We start from the raw sequence: 16,050 nt of genomic DNA, 5'->3' as shown, positions 1-16,050 counted from the left end.
TGGTTTGTTCCCAGCCAGAATTCAATGACATCAAGTCTTTCATATATTGGAATAGAGCTGTGAACGAAAAAACCTGGAGCAACATTTTTGCAGTGTCAATATTTCGCACAGAGCCTGTTCCAACTCTAGGTGGCGGACATGCACCAGTAAACAGTAGAAAAATAATAATAATAAGAACCCCCCCCCCCCCCCCCTGCTTGTCCAGTGTGAACACCATGGACCAAATACACTTTCAAGAATCTGTTTTTAGTACGTTCTTGAACCCCCGTCTAATGAATGCCCGTGTGAATGTAGCTTAACAGATATCTTAAATAGTAAAATACACAAATCTTACTTTATGTGCTTGCTTTTTGTTGCTGTGTGTGTTTTTTGTTGTTGTGGTTTGGGTGTTGTTCACAACAGCTCTCTATCCTTCCAGTCCCACATCAGCAACATCACCAAGTCATCATTTTCCCACTTGCTAAATATCAGCCATCTCCGTCCCTCCTTCACCACCCACTCTGTCTCCATCCTGGTCCACAGTTTAGTAATCCAGCCGCATTGATTACTGCAACTCCTTATTCCCCCCAAGAAATCCATCCACACACTTCAACTGGTTCAGAACACTGCAGCCCGGATCATTACCGAACCCTCCCCTCCATCATCACATCTTCCCAGTCCTGCAGCATCTGCAGTGGCTCCCAGTTCAATCAAGAATCAACCACCAAATCCTTCTGTACAATTTTAAGGCCATCCACATCATTTCTCCTCCCTATCTGTCTGGTCTTATCAAAATGTCCACACCGTCCCGCTCCTTGAATTCTTCATCCTTCCGTACCCCACTTGAGCACCATGTGTAGCACGGCCTTCTCTGCCCCCAGACTCTGGAACTCTCTTCCCCCCTGATCTTAGAAACTTGGACTCTATGTCCACCTTCAAATTCCAACTCAAAACTTTCCTACATAAAAAACACATCAATAGCACCTTCTGTCTTCTGTGTTTTATCTGTTTTCTATTGTGAAGTGACCTTGAGAGCCTCGAAAATGTATTTATTTATTCTTTTTATAGGTGTAGAACTGCAGTCCTCAAAGGTTGATATCCAGTTTGTTCTTTCATAAAACACATTTTTTGCAGCTTTTTATTGGCATGGCACACCTGAGCTAGGGAATCAGCCACAGGTATATATGGGGCACCTGATAACCAGCAGGGCTGTATTCCGTGAGGATTTTTCTGCTCTTTATCTGATTTAATACTGTTGGTGTAGTTGTCCCTTTAAAATACTGGAGGGCCCAATATTCTATGTAGTTTTTTCAGTTTCTGATGTTTTTTTCCAGTAAAAGCGTCTGTGATTGTGTTTTCTCATTTAAAAATGTGAAATAACAAAGTTTTTCAGAAACTATTTGATGAAGAAGTTTACTGTTTTTTTTTTAATCAACACAGACAGAAAGTTGGCCTTCGTTTGCCAAAATCTTTTGCTGGAACCCAACTTATTAAGCTTTGAAATCTGTTTGAATTGAAGCTTTAAAACATCTCAGCATGATGTTTTTCCATTCCTTTGATGGAGCTGTTAGTTTGTATAACACACACTGAAACATAAAGAAAGTCCTGGCATTTGCACTTGCATAAATAATTTTACAACCTTCAAATTTGATAATTAATTTATTAGTGAATTTCATGAAAGGCGATTTGAAAATAGCAGAACTGTAAGTGTGTGTTTTTTAGAGTAAATAATAGCGTGTCCTTCATAAATAGTGATACATTGTGGGAAATTAAAGAGGTTGGTATGATGCTTTTGATTAAAAAAAATCAAAAACATAACTTTTCTACTGAAGTTCAAAGCCTTGACAAAAAGTGTTAGAAAGATTAATCCCCCTCAGAGTGTGGAGTCACACTTTAAACACTTGAGGCAATTTCCCCCCCATAAAAGTCACAGACACAAAGACACTTTATCAGTGAGGTTAGCTTGTGCTGGCTGTTATTCTGGACCTCTGTTTTAGCGTGTGGGCCAGATTGGAGCATGAAAGCAGCCTCATGTGTGGTTAAAAACCTGCTGGAGTCACAGGGACTCTTTGAAGTCATATCAGATTTAAATTCTGAAACATTTGATCCGATTTTCTGCTTCTATTCTATATTCAAAGGAAAAGAAACAAATCCTTTTTTTATCGTTTAAAAGCTGTTTTTACACATGCACTGACAGTTGGTTATTACTTAGATATGGCTATTATTCACTATTTGAGTATTAAATAGATTTTAAGAGAGATTTCTTTTTTTTTTCTATAAAAATTTTCACTTCTGAGAAGATCTGCCTTGTATTCTGACTGCTTGTGCAGACCTGTGCTTTTCAGAAACAGAGTATTTTAAACATAAAGACACACAAAGCTGTGGTCTCGGTTCCACAGTGCGGGTGGGCTCGTGCTTACGGCTTTTGGCTGTAGCAGCCATGAACATGACCGGCAGACCGATGGCGGAGGACAGAATCCAGTTGCAGATGTTGACAATCTTGGCATTGCGAGGCGTCCTGAAGTCCAGCGCTTTCACAGGGTGGCAAACAGCGATGTAGCGGTCGATGCTCATGGTTGTGAGGGTGAAGATGGAGGTGAACATGTTGTAGTAGTCGATGGACATCACCATCTTGCAGAGCAGGTCCCCAAATGGCCAAGACCCCATCAGGTAGTTGACGCTCTGGAACGGCAGGGTGCTGGTGACCAAGGCATCTGCCAGAGCGAGGTTGAAGATGTAGATGTTTGTGGCTGTCTTCATTTTGGTGTACCTGTAGCAGAGAGCAGCATAGAATTTTTATAGACAGCAGAGCTTAAAAAGGCTGTTTTGGGCTCAGTTATACATTTAATCACCTTTTTCATTTAAGTTTCTTCAAAAAAGTATATAAAAACAGAATGTATATCGACCAATCACCGTGTCCCTGTAACTGAGTTGTAACAACAAGACCAATGATTGGCTGGTCGAAATGCATCTTGGGTATGCGTGATCCATGAAGGAATTTATCGCTTTTGCGGCCGAACGGAGAGCATATCGGTGTTTATGAATGACTTATGATGTGAATAATTATTGTATTTGCACGGATTAATTATTTCGAGGGAACGGAATATTATCTTGTGGAACGGAATATTATTTCGTGCAAACAAGATATTAATCTGTGGGAACGAGATATATTTTAATTTTTTAATGTCAGGACACGGGCTCCATTATACTTATATTTATATATATATATATATATATATATATATATATATATATATATATATATATATATATAAATATATAAAATGCTTTTTGCACATTATAGACCTAAATGACAAAGAAAACAAGCAGTTTAAAAAAAAAAAAAAAAAAACTTGTGATCTTTTGGGGCTCAGTAGAGGTTGGAACGCTAGATTTAGTCCGTTTGTGGTTCAGCGAGGGAACACATATCCCATTTGTTGAACATACTGAGCAAATTCTGTTAAACTTTTCAGTTTCACCATTTCTGTATCTAAATTCAGATGTTACCGTCACCTGATCAACACCTCAGAAAAAACACACACACCATAACATGTTTCACCTTTGTATTTTCTGATAAACACCAGTGTTATGATGCTTTCCTGTGATTGTGGTAAAAGGCTTTTTTATACCACAATCACAGTTACGGTAACGCTTTATGATAAGAGTCCTTAATAAACTATTAACAAGCACTAGTAATGTTTTAGTAAGCTGCTTATAAGAACATTAATTAGCATTTGTAAATGTCTTACAACTGACTTACAAGTTTAAATAAGCTGTTTATAAATACATTAAAATATTCCTTAATAAACTACTTATAAGACATTAAGCAGTATGAGTAATGTGGTATTAGGCTGCTTATAAAGACATTTATTAGCATTTGTTAATCTTATTCACAAGCTATTTATAAATTGCTTGTATGGGATTAATAAATATATTAACAGTGTTCTTATTAACAGTTTATTGAGTGTTTTGCAGCCCCCCCCAATCTAAAGCGTAACCAAATATGGGGGGGGGGGTCTTTACAAGCCATTTATAAATTGCTATAAATAAATGTACCCAGCTAAAATGTTTATTCAAAATAGATTTAGATTAAACATTGACCAGTTAAATCAGGCAATATAAAATATCTAGGTATTTATTTTTCCCCCAAAATATCAGAACTGGTACTGCTAAACTACACCCCATTACTGAAAAACAAACAGGACGATCTAACACGCTGGACCAACCTGCCTTTGTCCCTTATGGGCAAGGTAGCCACGGTTAAAATGAAAATCTTACCCAAAGTTAATTATCTCTTCTCAATGATTCCCACACAACCGCCACTAAAATGGTTCAAAACATTAGACTCATCCATATCAAGCTTTCTATGGAACAATAAACCTGCAAGAATTAGTTTAAAAACTTTAAAATCTGCAAAAAGCTGTGGAGGATTAGAATTACCTAACTTCCACAATTACTTTCTTGCAAATAGATTACAATACATCTTAAAATGGTTAAAAAATAATCCAGAAACCAACTCATGGTTAGACTTGGAACAGGCGTTATGTGGAAAGATCAACCTGTCAGATCTTCCATTTATTAGTCAAATAGTTAAAAAACAGGATTGTTTCAAAAGTATTAATATAAATGCCACTTTAACAGCCTGGTGGGAATTTCTCAAAATATCAAAATCATCAATTCAACCGTGCAAAATGACACCCATCTGGAACAACCCAGACATCCTCATAAACAAAAAAATTATCCACTTCCCAGCTTGGCAAGCAGGGGGCATAAAACAACTAGAGCACATAATTATTGATAGAAGATTCATAACTCCCCAGGAACTTCAAGACAAACATGGAATATATAACTTCTTGGAATATCAGCAACTTAAATCAATTATTACTAAAAAGTTTAAATACAGAGACAACGATTTAAAGCTACCAGATGTAGTTACCACTCTGATCAATTTCTCAATGAATAAAACTCTCTCCAAAATATACAAACTTTTATGTAATTTAGATAACAATATTTCACTTCCGACAACAAAATGGGATGCGGATTTGAGCATCAGCACAGATGAAAGTTTTTGGTCAGAACTTTGTCTAAACACCTTTAAAATGACAAAAAATCCAAATCTGCAGCTAATCCATTTCAAAACTCTTCACAGAATTTACTACACTGGACAGAGGATGTTCAAGATGTGTCTCAGTAACTCAGACATTTGTCAGCACTGTGACAGTAATCTACCCGACAATTACATGCATGCACTATGGTTCTGCACGCCTGTCCAGGCTCTCTGGCAGCAGGTATGTGCCGATCTATCAGTCTGGCTTAAGGTTTCAATCACAGCTTCACCGTCACTTTGTGTGCTTGGTGACATGAGTGCCATCGATGTAGAAGGAGGATTAGGCTCTATCATTTTCATAACTCTTTGCATTGCTAAAAAAACTATTTTAATAAATTGGAAAAGCAAAAAAAATATAAATATAAGTCAACACAGAAATCTGCTGCTTGATCATATCAGCTTGGAAAAAATGTCAGCCCAAAGTTCAAGTAACTTGGAAAGAATTCGGTCTCTCTGGTCTCCCATAGCTAACTCCGTGACTTAGGGGGTGGGGGGGGCATGGTCGTCGCTGCTCCTTGCCCTTCTGCCGTGGGCCGGGGTGGGGGTCGGGGCCTCCGGTGCCTGGCCGGGGGTGGTGGGGGCTCCGTTGGTCGGGGGGTCGGGTCCGGCGCCTGGGTGGGGCGGCCTGGGGCGCTGCGTGGTCCTCTGGGCTTGGGTGTGGGGGTGCGTGGTGGGGGGGTGGGGTGGTGGTCTGGCTTGGCTTGGGGGGGTGGTCCCTTTGCCTGTGCTGGGGGGGGTTGGCGGGGGGCGCTGCTCGGGGGGGGGGCCCAGCGGCGCTGGATGGGCTTCCCGTCTACACCTGGGGCTGGGATCGGCCCTTCCCTGGCTCTGGGGCGGGACGGGACAACCCTCTTGGGGCCCCCGGTAGCTCTGGGTGTCATCCGCTTCGGCTGCGGGGTCTGGGGGTGAGGTGGGGTGGGGGTCTTGTCGGCCCTGTCCTGTGGGGGGGCATTCTGGGGGAGGGGGGGGGGCACTATTGGTACGGGGCAGGGTGGGTTGACGGTTCGGGGTCTCCGCTGAGGCCATCGGCGGTTTCCCCGGCCGGTTGGCTGCCTCGGTCCCGTCGAGGCCTGACCAGAGCTCTTCTAGGGCCGGCGTTTGGGGGTGGGGGCCTGGGCTTGCTCCGGGGGGGGGCGGCGCTTTCTGGCTCCCCTCTCTCTGTGTGGGGGTGGTGGTGCTGGGCCTGGGGTGTCTGCGCCTCCGGGGGTGGGGCCCCGGGGCTGGGTGGGCCTGGCCCCCTTGCTGGGGGGGGGGGGGGGATGGCTGTTTGACCACCGGGGGACAGTCTATCATCTGTCCCCAACTTACCCCCTTCCTCATATAACCTCATAATAGGGTGAGGGGGTGGGGGGCTTAGCCTGCGATGAGCCTTGGGGGGGAGGGGTTTACTAGGCAGTGACCCCCCTCCTGTGGTTGCCGTATGGAGTGGGCCCCCCCTCTTTCGGTTTTATTTGCACCTTAGACATGTAGGGCCCTTGGTAGGGGGGGTGCTTGGACATCACTGCCAGCAAGCAGCGGATGTCCTCCTAGCACCCTACCCGCCAATTTTAACCGCACCTTAGACATTTAGGGCCCCTTGGTGGGGAGGGTGAGGGGACGTCACTGTGAGTAATCAGGAGACGTCCCCTTAGTGCCCTACCCGCCAATTTTAACCGCACCCCCCTTAGTACACACACCCCTCCCCCCTCAATATATACATCCCAACATAAACACACACACATGCACACACACACTCTCTCAAACACACATACACGTACACACATTTTGCAAGGAAGGTGGGACCTAGGACCATCTGTCCCCTGCCTCTTCCCTGGTGGGGTGTACGGGCCCCTTTGCAACGGCGGCTGTGTCCCCGGGGTGCCGGCTTCCTGGGCCCGGCGGTGCTCTCTCCGCGCGGTGGGGGGGTTCACATTACATCTGAGCCGGGGGTGTTCGTGTCCCTGGGGGGTGGGTTCTGGTCCTTGCTCCTGAGTGCTGGGCCCCGCCAAATTTCCAACTGTGGCCGAGCCTGGTCGGGCCATATTTACAACACCCCTTGTGGGCCCTCTTTTTTCCCCGGGGTTCCCCCCTTCTGGGCGGGGGCGGCGGGCCCCTGCCTCGCTCCTCCCTGGACCAACCGTGGGCCGGGCGGATGGCTGCCTGGAGTGCGGAGTGGGTCTCCCTTGGGGGGTCCTGGCTCGTACCTGGGGTTGGGGCGGGGGGATGCCCGGAACTCCTGGGTGGTGGTGGGGTGCTCGTCTGGGGCTGTGGGCGTCCTTCTCCGGTGGGGCCCTGCGTTGGGTTCTCCCGGCGCGGCGGGGGGGCTGCTCTCCTGGTTGGGCTGGGGCGGCGCCCTCTTTCCCTCCGTGCCTCCCTGCTCTCTGGCTCTGGGGGCCTTGCGGCGGCCCTGCTGGCCCTGGCCTGGGTGGCGGGCTTGGTCGCCCGGGCGGCGGTTGTTCCCTGCCGGTTCCCGTGTGGCGTTGGGGGGATTCCGGCTGCCGCTGCTGGTGCGGTGGGGGTCTTGGGGTGGGGATGGCCTGGCACTCTCCCTCCTTCTTTTCACGTTCCACCATCCATTTTAGAAGAACATAAACACTCACCTGAGCACAGGTGTTAGCTCAACAGACTGAATGACTGAAATATTTCACACTAGTTGGTTTTAAGGCATAAGTATGCGTGTGAACACTATCTGTTTTGTGTACATGTCGACAGGTGGACATTTTTGCAACTAACAGGTGTGTTTATAACATTTGAGTGTGTGTGTGGACAGGCTCCGCCCTTTTTTTTTTGTTTTTTTTTACATTTGAACCTTACCATAATGATTAACAACCAGTAAACTTGTTGCTTTATGCTGCTTCATGGTCTTATCCCCCTTCCCCTCCTATTATCACCCCCTACCCCCCCTCTCTCTAACGTGATTCTTGTTTTGTTTTATTCTCGTAAGATGTCTTATATCAAAGATGTCTAATATAATAGAGGTGGACGCTTCTGACTCCGGAGTAGGGGCTGTCCTATCCCAGCGTGAAGAATCATCAGGAAAACTCAAGCCTTGCGCCTACTTTTCCAAGAAGCTATCCCCAGCAGAACGGAATTACGATGTGGGAAATAGAGAACTCCTCGCTATCAAACTGGCTCTTGAAGAGTGGCGACATTGGCTGGAGGGCTCGACACATCCATTCATAGTGTGGACTGATCATAAAAATCTTGCATATCTGCGCTCAGCTAAACGCCTCAACTCACGTCAAGCCCGTTGGTGTTTACTCTTTGATCGGTTCAATTTTTCTATCACATACAGACCTGGCAGCCGTAACATCAAGCCGGATGCCTTATCTCGCCAATTCTCTGACTCTGTACTCTCTGAAATCACCACCAGCATCATTCCGGAGACCTGCATCATTGGCAACCTGACCTGGGACATAGAGACAAGAGTCATTCGGGCGCAAGGTGAGGAACCTGACCATCCCACACCCCCTAACGGCACTCTCTATGTTCCCCTCTCACTAAGGTCAGACGTCATCACTTGGGCTCACACCTCCCGTATCCCCTGTCACGGCGGAGTTACACGCACTGTCAACCTTGTGCGTCGACGGTTTTTTTGGCCTTCCATGAATCGAGACGTTCGAGACTACATAGCCGGCTGTTCCACCTGTGCGCGCTCCAAGTCCTCGAACTCTCCTCCAGCAGGGTTGTTACATCCTCTGCCCACGCCCAACCGCCCTTGGTCCCATATCGCACTAGACTTCGTCACCGGCCTGCCCCCGTCACAGGGTAACTCGGTCGTACTCAACATCACTGACCGGTTCTCTAAGTTTGTCCACTTTGTTCCTCTCCCTCAGCTGCCCTCGGCCACCCAAACCGCTGACGTGTTGGTCAATCATGTCTTCAGGAACCACGGCATCCCCTCCGACATCGTGTCCGACCGCGGACTTCAATTTGTATCTCAAGTCTGGAGAGCTTTCTGTTCTGCCCTAGGTGCCACCGTCAGCCTCTCTTCGGGTTACCATCCCCAATCCAACGGGCAGGCCAAGCGGGCCAACCAGGAGCTGGAGACTTCCCTCCGTTGTATTGCCGCCCAGAATACTACAGATTGGGCCCAATACTTAGTCTGGGTCGAGTACGCCCACAATTCCCATCCTTCCTCGGCCACAGGTTTGTCCCCCTTTGAAGCCTCACTCGGTTACTTGCCTCCTCTGTTTCCCTCTCAGGAACTTGATTTGTCCGTCCCCTCCGTGCAAGAGCACCTTCGGCGATGCCAACGCATCTGGCATCAGACTAAGGCAGCCCTCCTACGCACCTCGGAGAATTACTGTCGCGCAGCCAACCGCCATCGTGTTGACGGCCCCACATACCAACCTGGCCAGAAAGTGTGGCTTTCCTCCAAGAACATCCCTATTCAGGCCACATCACGCAAGTTGGCTCCCCGGTTTATCGGTCCGTACACCATCGACCGCATCATCAATCCCACCTGTGTCCGTCTCCGTCTTCCCGCAGCCCTTAAGGTACACCCATCGTTTCACATTTCTCAAATCAAGCCTGTTCTGGACAGCAGTTTGTGCCCGCCTTCCGCTTCCCCGCCACCCGCCCGGCTCATTGATGACGCTCCGGCGTACACCGTCAGCCGCATATTGGACGTCCGGCGCCGGGGTCGCGGCCATCAGTTCTTGGTGGACTGGGTGGGTTATGGTCCTGAGGAACGGTCCTGGATCTCCCGTTCCCTCATCTTGGACCCCTCCCTCGTTTCCGACTTCTACCGCGCTCATCCGGATCGTCGGCCTGGACCGCCTGGAGGCGGTCGTTAAGGGGGGGGGGGGGTACTGTCACGGTGCCCCTGTCTGCTCCGCCTCCTCCTGCTCTGTTCCTGATTCCACCAGCTGTGACCACTTCACCTTCATCAACCCGTCTGCTCTTAAGGAGATCCAGTCCATCCATTCGACGCCAGATCGTTACCCCTTATGGTGACTACGCCTGGTCTGCCTGCTCATGCCTTGTTTACTCTCGTCTTGCTACGTTCTAACCCTGTGTATCCCTGTCACAGGATTCATCACGACGAAGGTCACCTGTGTGGAAAACCTCGGCTGCTTACCTGTTGCTACGACGAAATCCGGAGACGCTCTGCCGCTACTCTGCCTCCAGCCACGCCACGAGCCACGCTCTCGCCAAGGATCATCTTACAGCCAAAACAGAATTGACATTAAAACACTCTTGTGATCATTCTGGGTTTCAGCGTCTGGGTCTGTCCCGCCTACCGATCATGACACAAATTTGAATAAACTTCAAAATGTTTGCACTCAGAATCTGCCCTTTCCAATGGGCAGTAACTGTCTACAAGCAATTTATAAATGGCTTATAAAGATCATATATTTGGTCATGCTTTAGATTGGGGGGCTGCAAAACACTCAATAAACTGTTAATAACAACACTGTTAATAGATTTATTAATCCCATAAAAGCAATTTATAAATAGCTTGTGAATAAGATTAACAAATGCTAATAAATGTCTTTATAAGCAGCCTAATACCACATTACTCATACTGCTTAATGTCTTATAAGTAGTTTATTAAGGAATATGTTAATGTATTTATAAACAGCTTATTTAAAGACATTTACAAATGCTAATTAATATTCTTATAAGCAGCTTACTAAAACATTACTAGTGGTTGTTAATGTCTTATATATAGTTTATTAAAGACTCTTATTATAAAGCGTTATTGAGTTTTTTTTTATTATTCCAATCAAATTACTAAACCCTAACCCTGCAAATGGACTTGTTTACACTTAACAAGGAGAGAAGCACAGGAAAAGCAATGTAAAACAATTTCCTTCTTCATTTTCCTTCTAGTTTTACCCCTCCAAAAACCCAGAACGCTTACATCCATGTTTTCTCATGAAGTGACTGAAGCAGCATTTACTCAAACCAATTTGAAGAACATTCCTGTTTTCCTAAAACATCCACATCAATGTGGTGCAAATTTGGGCACAAAAAGAGAAAGGCATTGAAAGAAAACATAGACTGTATAGTGTTTCTGAGAACAGCAGTAACTATGAGCATAAATCACCTTAGCGAGCAAAAACACCAATGGCTGCAGTGTTTAGAGCTGCTGTCAGCAAAGATGTAAACCATGTTTGGGGCTTGCTGTCTTTTAAATAAAGCTACAGTTTGACTTTGTAATCCTCTGCAAAATTTTCTGGAACTAAATCAAGCCTGTGTATGAAAAGAGGTGTGAAAAGTTCACTTCAGCCTATTTATGAAGCTGTTTCTGCCTAACAACGCGAGGACTTTTATGACTTTTGTTGCCACCATGGTCAGAACGCCCGCCAGCTATGACGACCTCCTGGGAGCCGTTACACAGAACTAAGCTAATGAGCTCAAATAATGAAGGTTTAATGAAAGTACCTGAGAATTAGAAGAATCTGCCTGTGAAAATGGATTTCAATTCTGCTTCACTCTTACTCTTGGGATGAGTTTTGTTTTTTGTCTTTTCTGGTAATCTGTTTGTATTTTTTTATCAAGAAAAGTTCTGTAAATTAACAATATACATTTTTATAGGATTATTTTAAGTGTTTGAAAGTTTTTTTTAATCTGCTTGTGTTGTTTTTCCCCCTAAATATTTAGGATAAAAAAACATATTTTTCTTTTTAATGTTTTGATCTCAATCTGGGTTGTTTTTTAAAGAATCAATGGAGATGCTTTTTACCTTTTTACCTTTTTTTATTCATTTCCAGCTTAATTATTATGTCTAAAAAGACATAATAATTAATCGTTCCTCCCTCTTTTCTTAGATAAACAAAAATCCAGTGTTTTTGCAAATTGCCAACAGTCAGTAGCAATCCAATGGAGGTCATGCACCTTTCTCGGTACTCCATGTTCTCAGACATCTCCCCACTGTGGTGTTATTTCTTAAACTCGATTTTCCAGCCTTGTTGATAACAAACCGTTCTGCAATCACAGCTTGTTTATACCAATTTTTTTTATACCCAGCTAACATTCGGTGTCTTCCTAACAACCAGAGGTGACAGGTAGTTCATTAAATTCTGATTAAGTCTAGCACTGACAGCTCTGTGCGTCTGTTACATCACTTTTTATTTGCACTGAGACTACCTCGACACTTGGCGGTGAAGTTGAGGTTGTTTCACTGAGTGCTGATTGCCATTTCAAACACCCCCCTAATGACTTGGAGACCCTGGTGTTTGCTGGTGGTGCAACAAGCAAGAGAGAACCGCAAAAAACTCAGATAACCCGACGAGAAGAGGTGTGCAGAAACAGAGGCTTAGATTTTTAGGCTCAGCATTCGATTAGGATCAGTCTTCGATTCCATTTGCTTGTTAGTCAGACCTCAGAAACAAGTCGGAAAAAACCTTGCATTTCATGCTTTGGTTCTTGGTTTGGCTTTTTGCTATGAACACATTCATTGCAGATGTCATATCCAAACACTTGCAATAGATTGTGTTTGTCTATACTCTTCCATTTTCGGCAGCCCTGTCTGCTGAATTAATGGCAGCTCTTTGTCATTGTAATGAGGATCAATGAATCATACAAGCTCTGCAGCTGAGAAAAATGTTTTCTTTTTTCATGTTTACTGATGAAAAATTCATTTGGTTCCCACTTAGTGTTTAGTTTTCATTCGATTCTAAAAACCTAAGGACTAAAAGTAAGGTTTTTGTTAGAGAAAACACTGCAGATCTTTTAACTTGCTGACATGAACCACAGTTTGGCTTCCGAACCTTAAATCTGGAAGAAAAACTAGCATATTTAAAAATGTACTCAGATAACTAGGATTCTGTGTCAGCTGCTTTCAAATTAAATGCAACGCCTAAAGACGTGGAGGGTTATAAAGACTCTCTTGGTCAATTATTGGTGATTTAAATGCACCATAGCCATTCAACACTGCTTTACCTTCCAGATTGAAGCTCCTAGAAAATTTAAAAGTAAGAAAGTCCCACTTTCTGTCACAAATATGTAAAATTTGTTCTCCGCATTTGACCCATCCCCTGGGGGAGCGGTGAGCTGCAGACGAGCCGTGCTCGGGAGGCAGCAGCGTTAAGGGTCTTGCTTAAGGGCCCTCACTGGGTGATGTTAATTGCTCGCCATTGATATTGCTCGCCAATGGTAATTTCCCCATTACCATTGTTCATTACCCTCCGGGAATCAAACCCGATTCCTGCGTGGCAGCCTTCCACCTTACCAACCGAGCTACCCAGCCCAGACCTGGAGCTAGGGTCAGTTTAACAATTATACACTTGGTGGCTTGTCACACAAGCAAACACATTTACGCCATTGTAAAAGCAGTTTGACTAAAAAATGAAAAATAAGAAGTTCATACCCGTGGTTAGATGTAGACATGCATGGCAAAAGATGTTGCATGCAGAGGTTTTTTTTTCCCCGTCTTTGTCATCTGCGAGAACTGACCAAGCAGACCTCACAGCCTGCCACCTGGATCCTTATTAGGCTTCTGGGGAGACACTGAGAAGTCTCACCTCGTGATGTTCTTTGCTGTGTTGATTTTGGTGAGCAGTAAAGTGTCCTCTGTGGGCTGGAGAGTGTGGGAGGTTTGTGGACAGGTAAGACAGGGTATAATGTACATTCTACCTGATCTCATTTTTTTGCTATACACTTTTCTTTCTCTTTCGGCTTTTCCCATCAGGGGTCGCCACAGCGAATCATCCTTTTCCACCTCACTCTATCATGGACATCTTCTACCCTAACATTAGCCAACTTCATGTCCTCTGTTAAGACATCCATGTATCTCCTCTTTGGCCGTCCTCTTGCCCTCCTGCCAGGCAGCTCCATCTCCAACATCCTTCTACCAATATATCCACTATCCCTCCTCTGAACATGTCCAAACCATCTCAGTCTGGCTTCTCTGAGTTTGTCGCTAACACAGGCAACATGAGCCGTCCCTCTGATGTACTCGTTCCTTATCCTGTCTAACCTGGTCACTCCTAAGGAGAACCTCAACATCTTCATCTCTGCTACCTCCATCTCAGCCTCTTGTCTCTGTCTCACTGCTACCGTCTCTAACCCATAGAGTAGAGCTGGTCTCACCACTGTCTTGTACACCTTTCCTTTGAGTCTTGCTGGCACTCTTCTGTCACACAACACTCCTGACACTTTCCTCCACCCGCTCCAACCTGCCTGCACTCGCCTCTTCACCTCTTTTCCACACTCCCCATCACACTGAACTGTTGACCCCAAGTACTTAAACTCCTGCACCTTCTTCACCTCAGCCCCCTGTAACCTAACGCTTCTACCTTGATCCCTCTCGTTCAGACACATGTATTCTGTCTTACTACGACTGACCTTCATGCCTCTTCTTTCCAGAGCAAACCTCCACCTCTCTAGCTGTTCCTCCACCTGCTCTCTACTCTCACTGCAAATTACAATGTCATCCGCAAACATCATTGTCCAGGGAGATTCCTGTCTTACCTCGTCTGTCAGCCTGTCCATCAGCATAGCAAACAAAAAAGGACTCAAAGCTGATCCTTGGTGTAGTCCCACCTCCACCTTGAACTCCTCTGTCTGACCTACAGCACATCTCACCACCGTCATACTTCTCTCATACATGTCCTGAACTACTCTGACATACTTCTCTGCCACTCCAGACGACCTCATACAGTACCACAGCTCCTCCCTCGGCACCCTGTCATACGCCTTCTCTAAATCTACGAACACACAATGCAGCTCCTTCTGACCTTCTCTGTACTTTTCCATCAACATTCTCAAAGCAAAAATGGCATCAGTGGTGCTCTTACGGGGCATGAAACCATACTGCTGCTCACAAATCTCCACCTTCTTCCTAAGCCTGGCTTCCACTACTCTTTCCCACAGCTTCATTGTGTGGCTCATCAACTTTATTCCTCTATAGTTGCTGCAGTTCTGCGTGTCACCCTTGTTCTTAAAGATCGGAACCAGAACGCTTCTCCTCCATTCCTCAGGCATCTTCTCACTCTCTAAAATCCTATTGAACAACCTCGTTAGAAATTCCACTGCTGTCTCTCCTAAGCACTTCCATACCTCCACAGGTACGTCATCAGGACCAACGGCCTTTCCGCTCTTCATCCTTTTCAGAGCCTTCCTAACCTCATCCTTTCCAATCTCTGCTACTTCCTGCTCCACAACAACCACATCTTCATCCCTTCTTTCCCTGTCATTTTCCACGTTCATCAGCTCCTCAAAATACTCCTTCCATCTTTTCTGTACACTCTCCTGAGTTGTTAGCACCTTTCCATCTCTGTCCTTAATCACCCTTATCTGTTGCACGTCCTTCCCATCTCTGTCTCTCTGTCTGGCTAGCCTGTACAAGTCCTTTTCTCCTTCCTTTGTGTCTAACCTGTCATATAGTTCATCGTAAGCTTTCTGTTTGGCCTTTGCCACCTCTCTTTTCACTCTACGCTGCGCTTCCTTGTACTCCTGTCTACCTTCCTCAGTCCTTTCTACATCCCACTTCCTTTTAGCCAACCTCTTCCTCTGGACGCAGTCCTGTACTTCCTCATTCCACCACCAAGTGTCTTTACCGTCTTTCCTCTTTCCAGATGACACACCTAGCACCTTCCTACCTGTTTCCCTGATAGTTTCTGCTGTAGTTTCCCAGTCATCTGGAAGCTCATCCTGACCACCCAGGACCTGTCTCAACTTCTGCCTAAATTCCTCACAAGTTTCTTCATTCTGTAGCTTCCACCACTTGGTCTTCTTTTCTGTTTTCCCTCTCTTCTTCTTCCTGACCTCCAGAGTCATCTTACACACCACCATGCGGTGCTGTCTGGCTACACTCTCTCCTACCACCACTTTGCAGTCAATAACCTCTCTCAAATGACCTCGTCTGCATAGGATGTAGTCCACCTGAGTACTCCTACCTCCACTTCTGTATGTCACTCTATGTTCCTCTCTCTTCTGGAAGTAAGTGTTGACTACAGCCATTTCCATCCTCTTCGCAAAGTCCACCACCATCTGTCCCTCCAGATTCCTTTCCTTCACACCAAACCTGCCCA

The 16,050-nt window shown here is 45.6% G+C and overlaps 1 protein-coding gene across 2 annotated transcripts in view; it reads right to left on the bottom strand.

Annotated features, from left to right (window-relative positions):
• Positions 1 to 16,050, bottom strand: part of oprm1 (opioid receptor, mu 1) — a 42,969-nt gene that overhangs the window by 6,091 nt on the left and 20,828 nt on the right. For both annotated transcript variants that reach the window (XM_023963452.2, XM_020709453.3), the window contains exon 2: positions 2,400 to 2,749. In XM_023963452.2, the coding sequence (XP_023819220.1) occupies positions 2,400 to 2,749 (350 nt within the window). The remainder of the gene's footprint in view (positions 1 to 2,399; positions 2,750 to 16,050) is intronic.

Source organism: Oryzias latipes, chromosome 15 (genome assembly GCF_053564925.1).
Source record: "Oryzias latipes strain Hd-rR chromosome 15, Olatipes_Hd-rR_3.1".
Taxonomy (NCBI): Eukaryota; Metazoa; Chordata; class Actinopteri; order Beloniformes; family Adrianichthyidae; genus Oryzias; species Oryzias latipes.
Note: the sequence above shows the minus strand (reverse complement) of the source record. Positions and strands in the feature narration are given on the sequence as shown.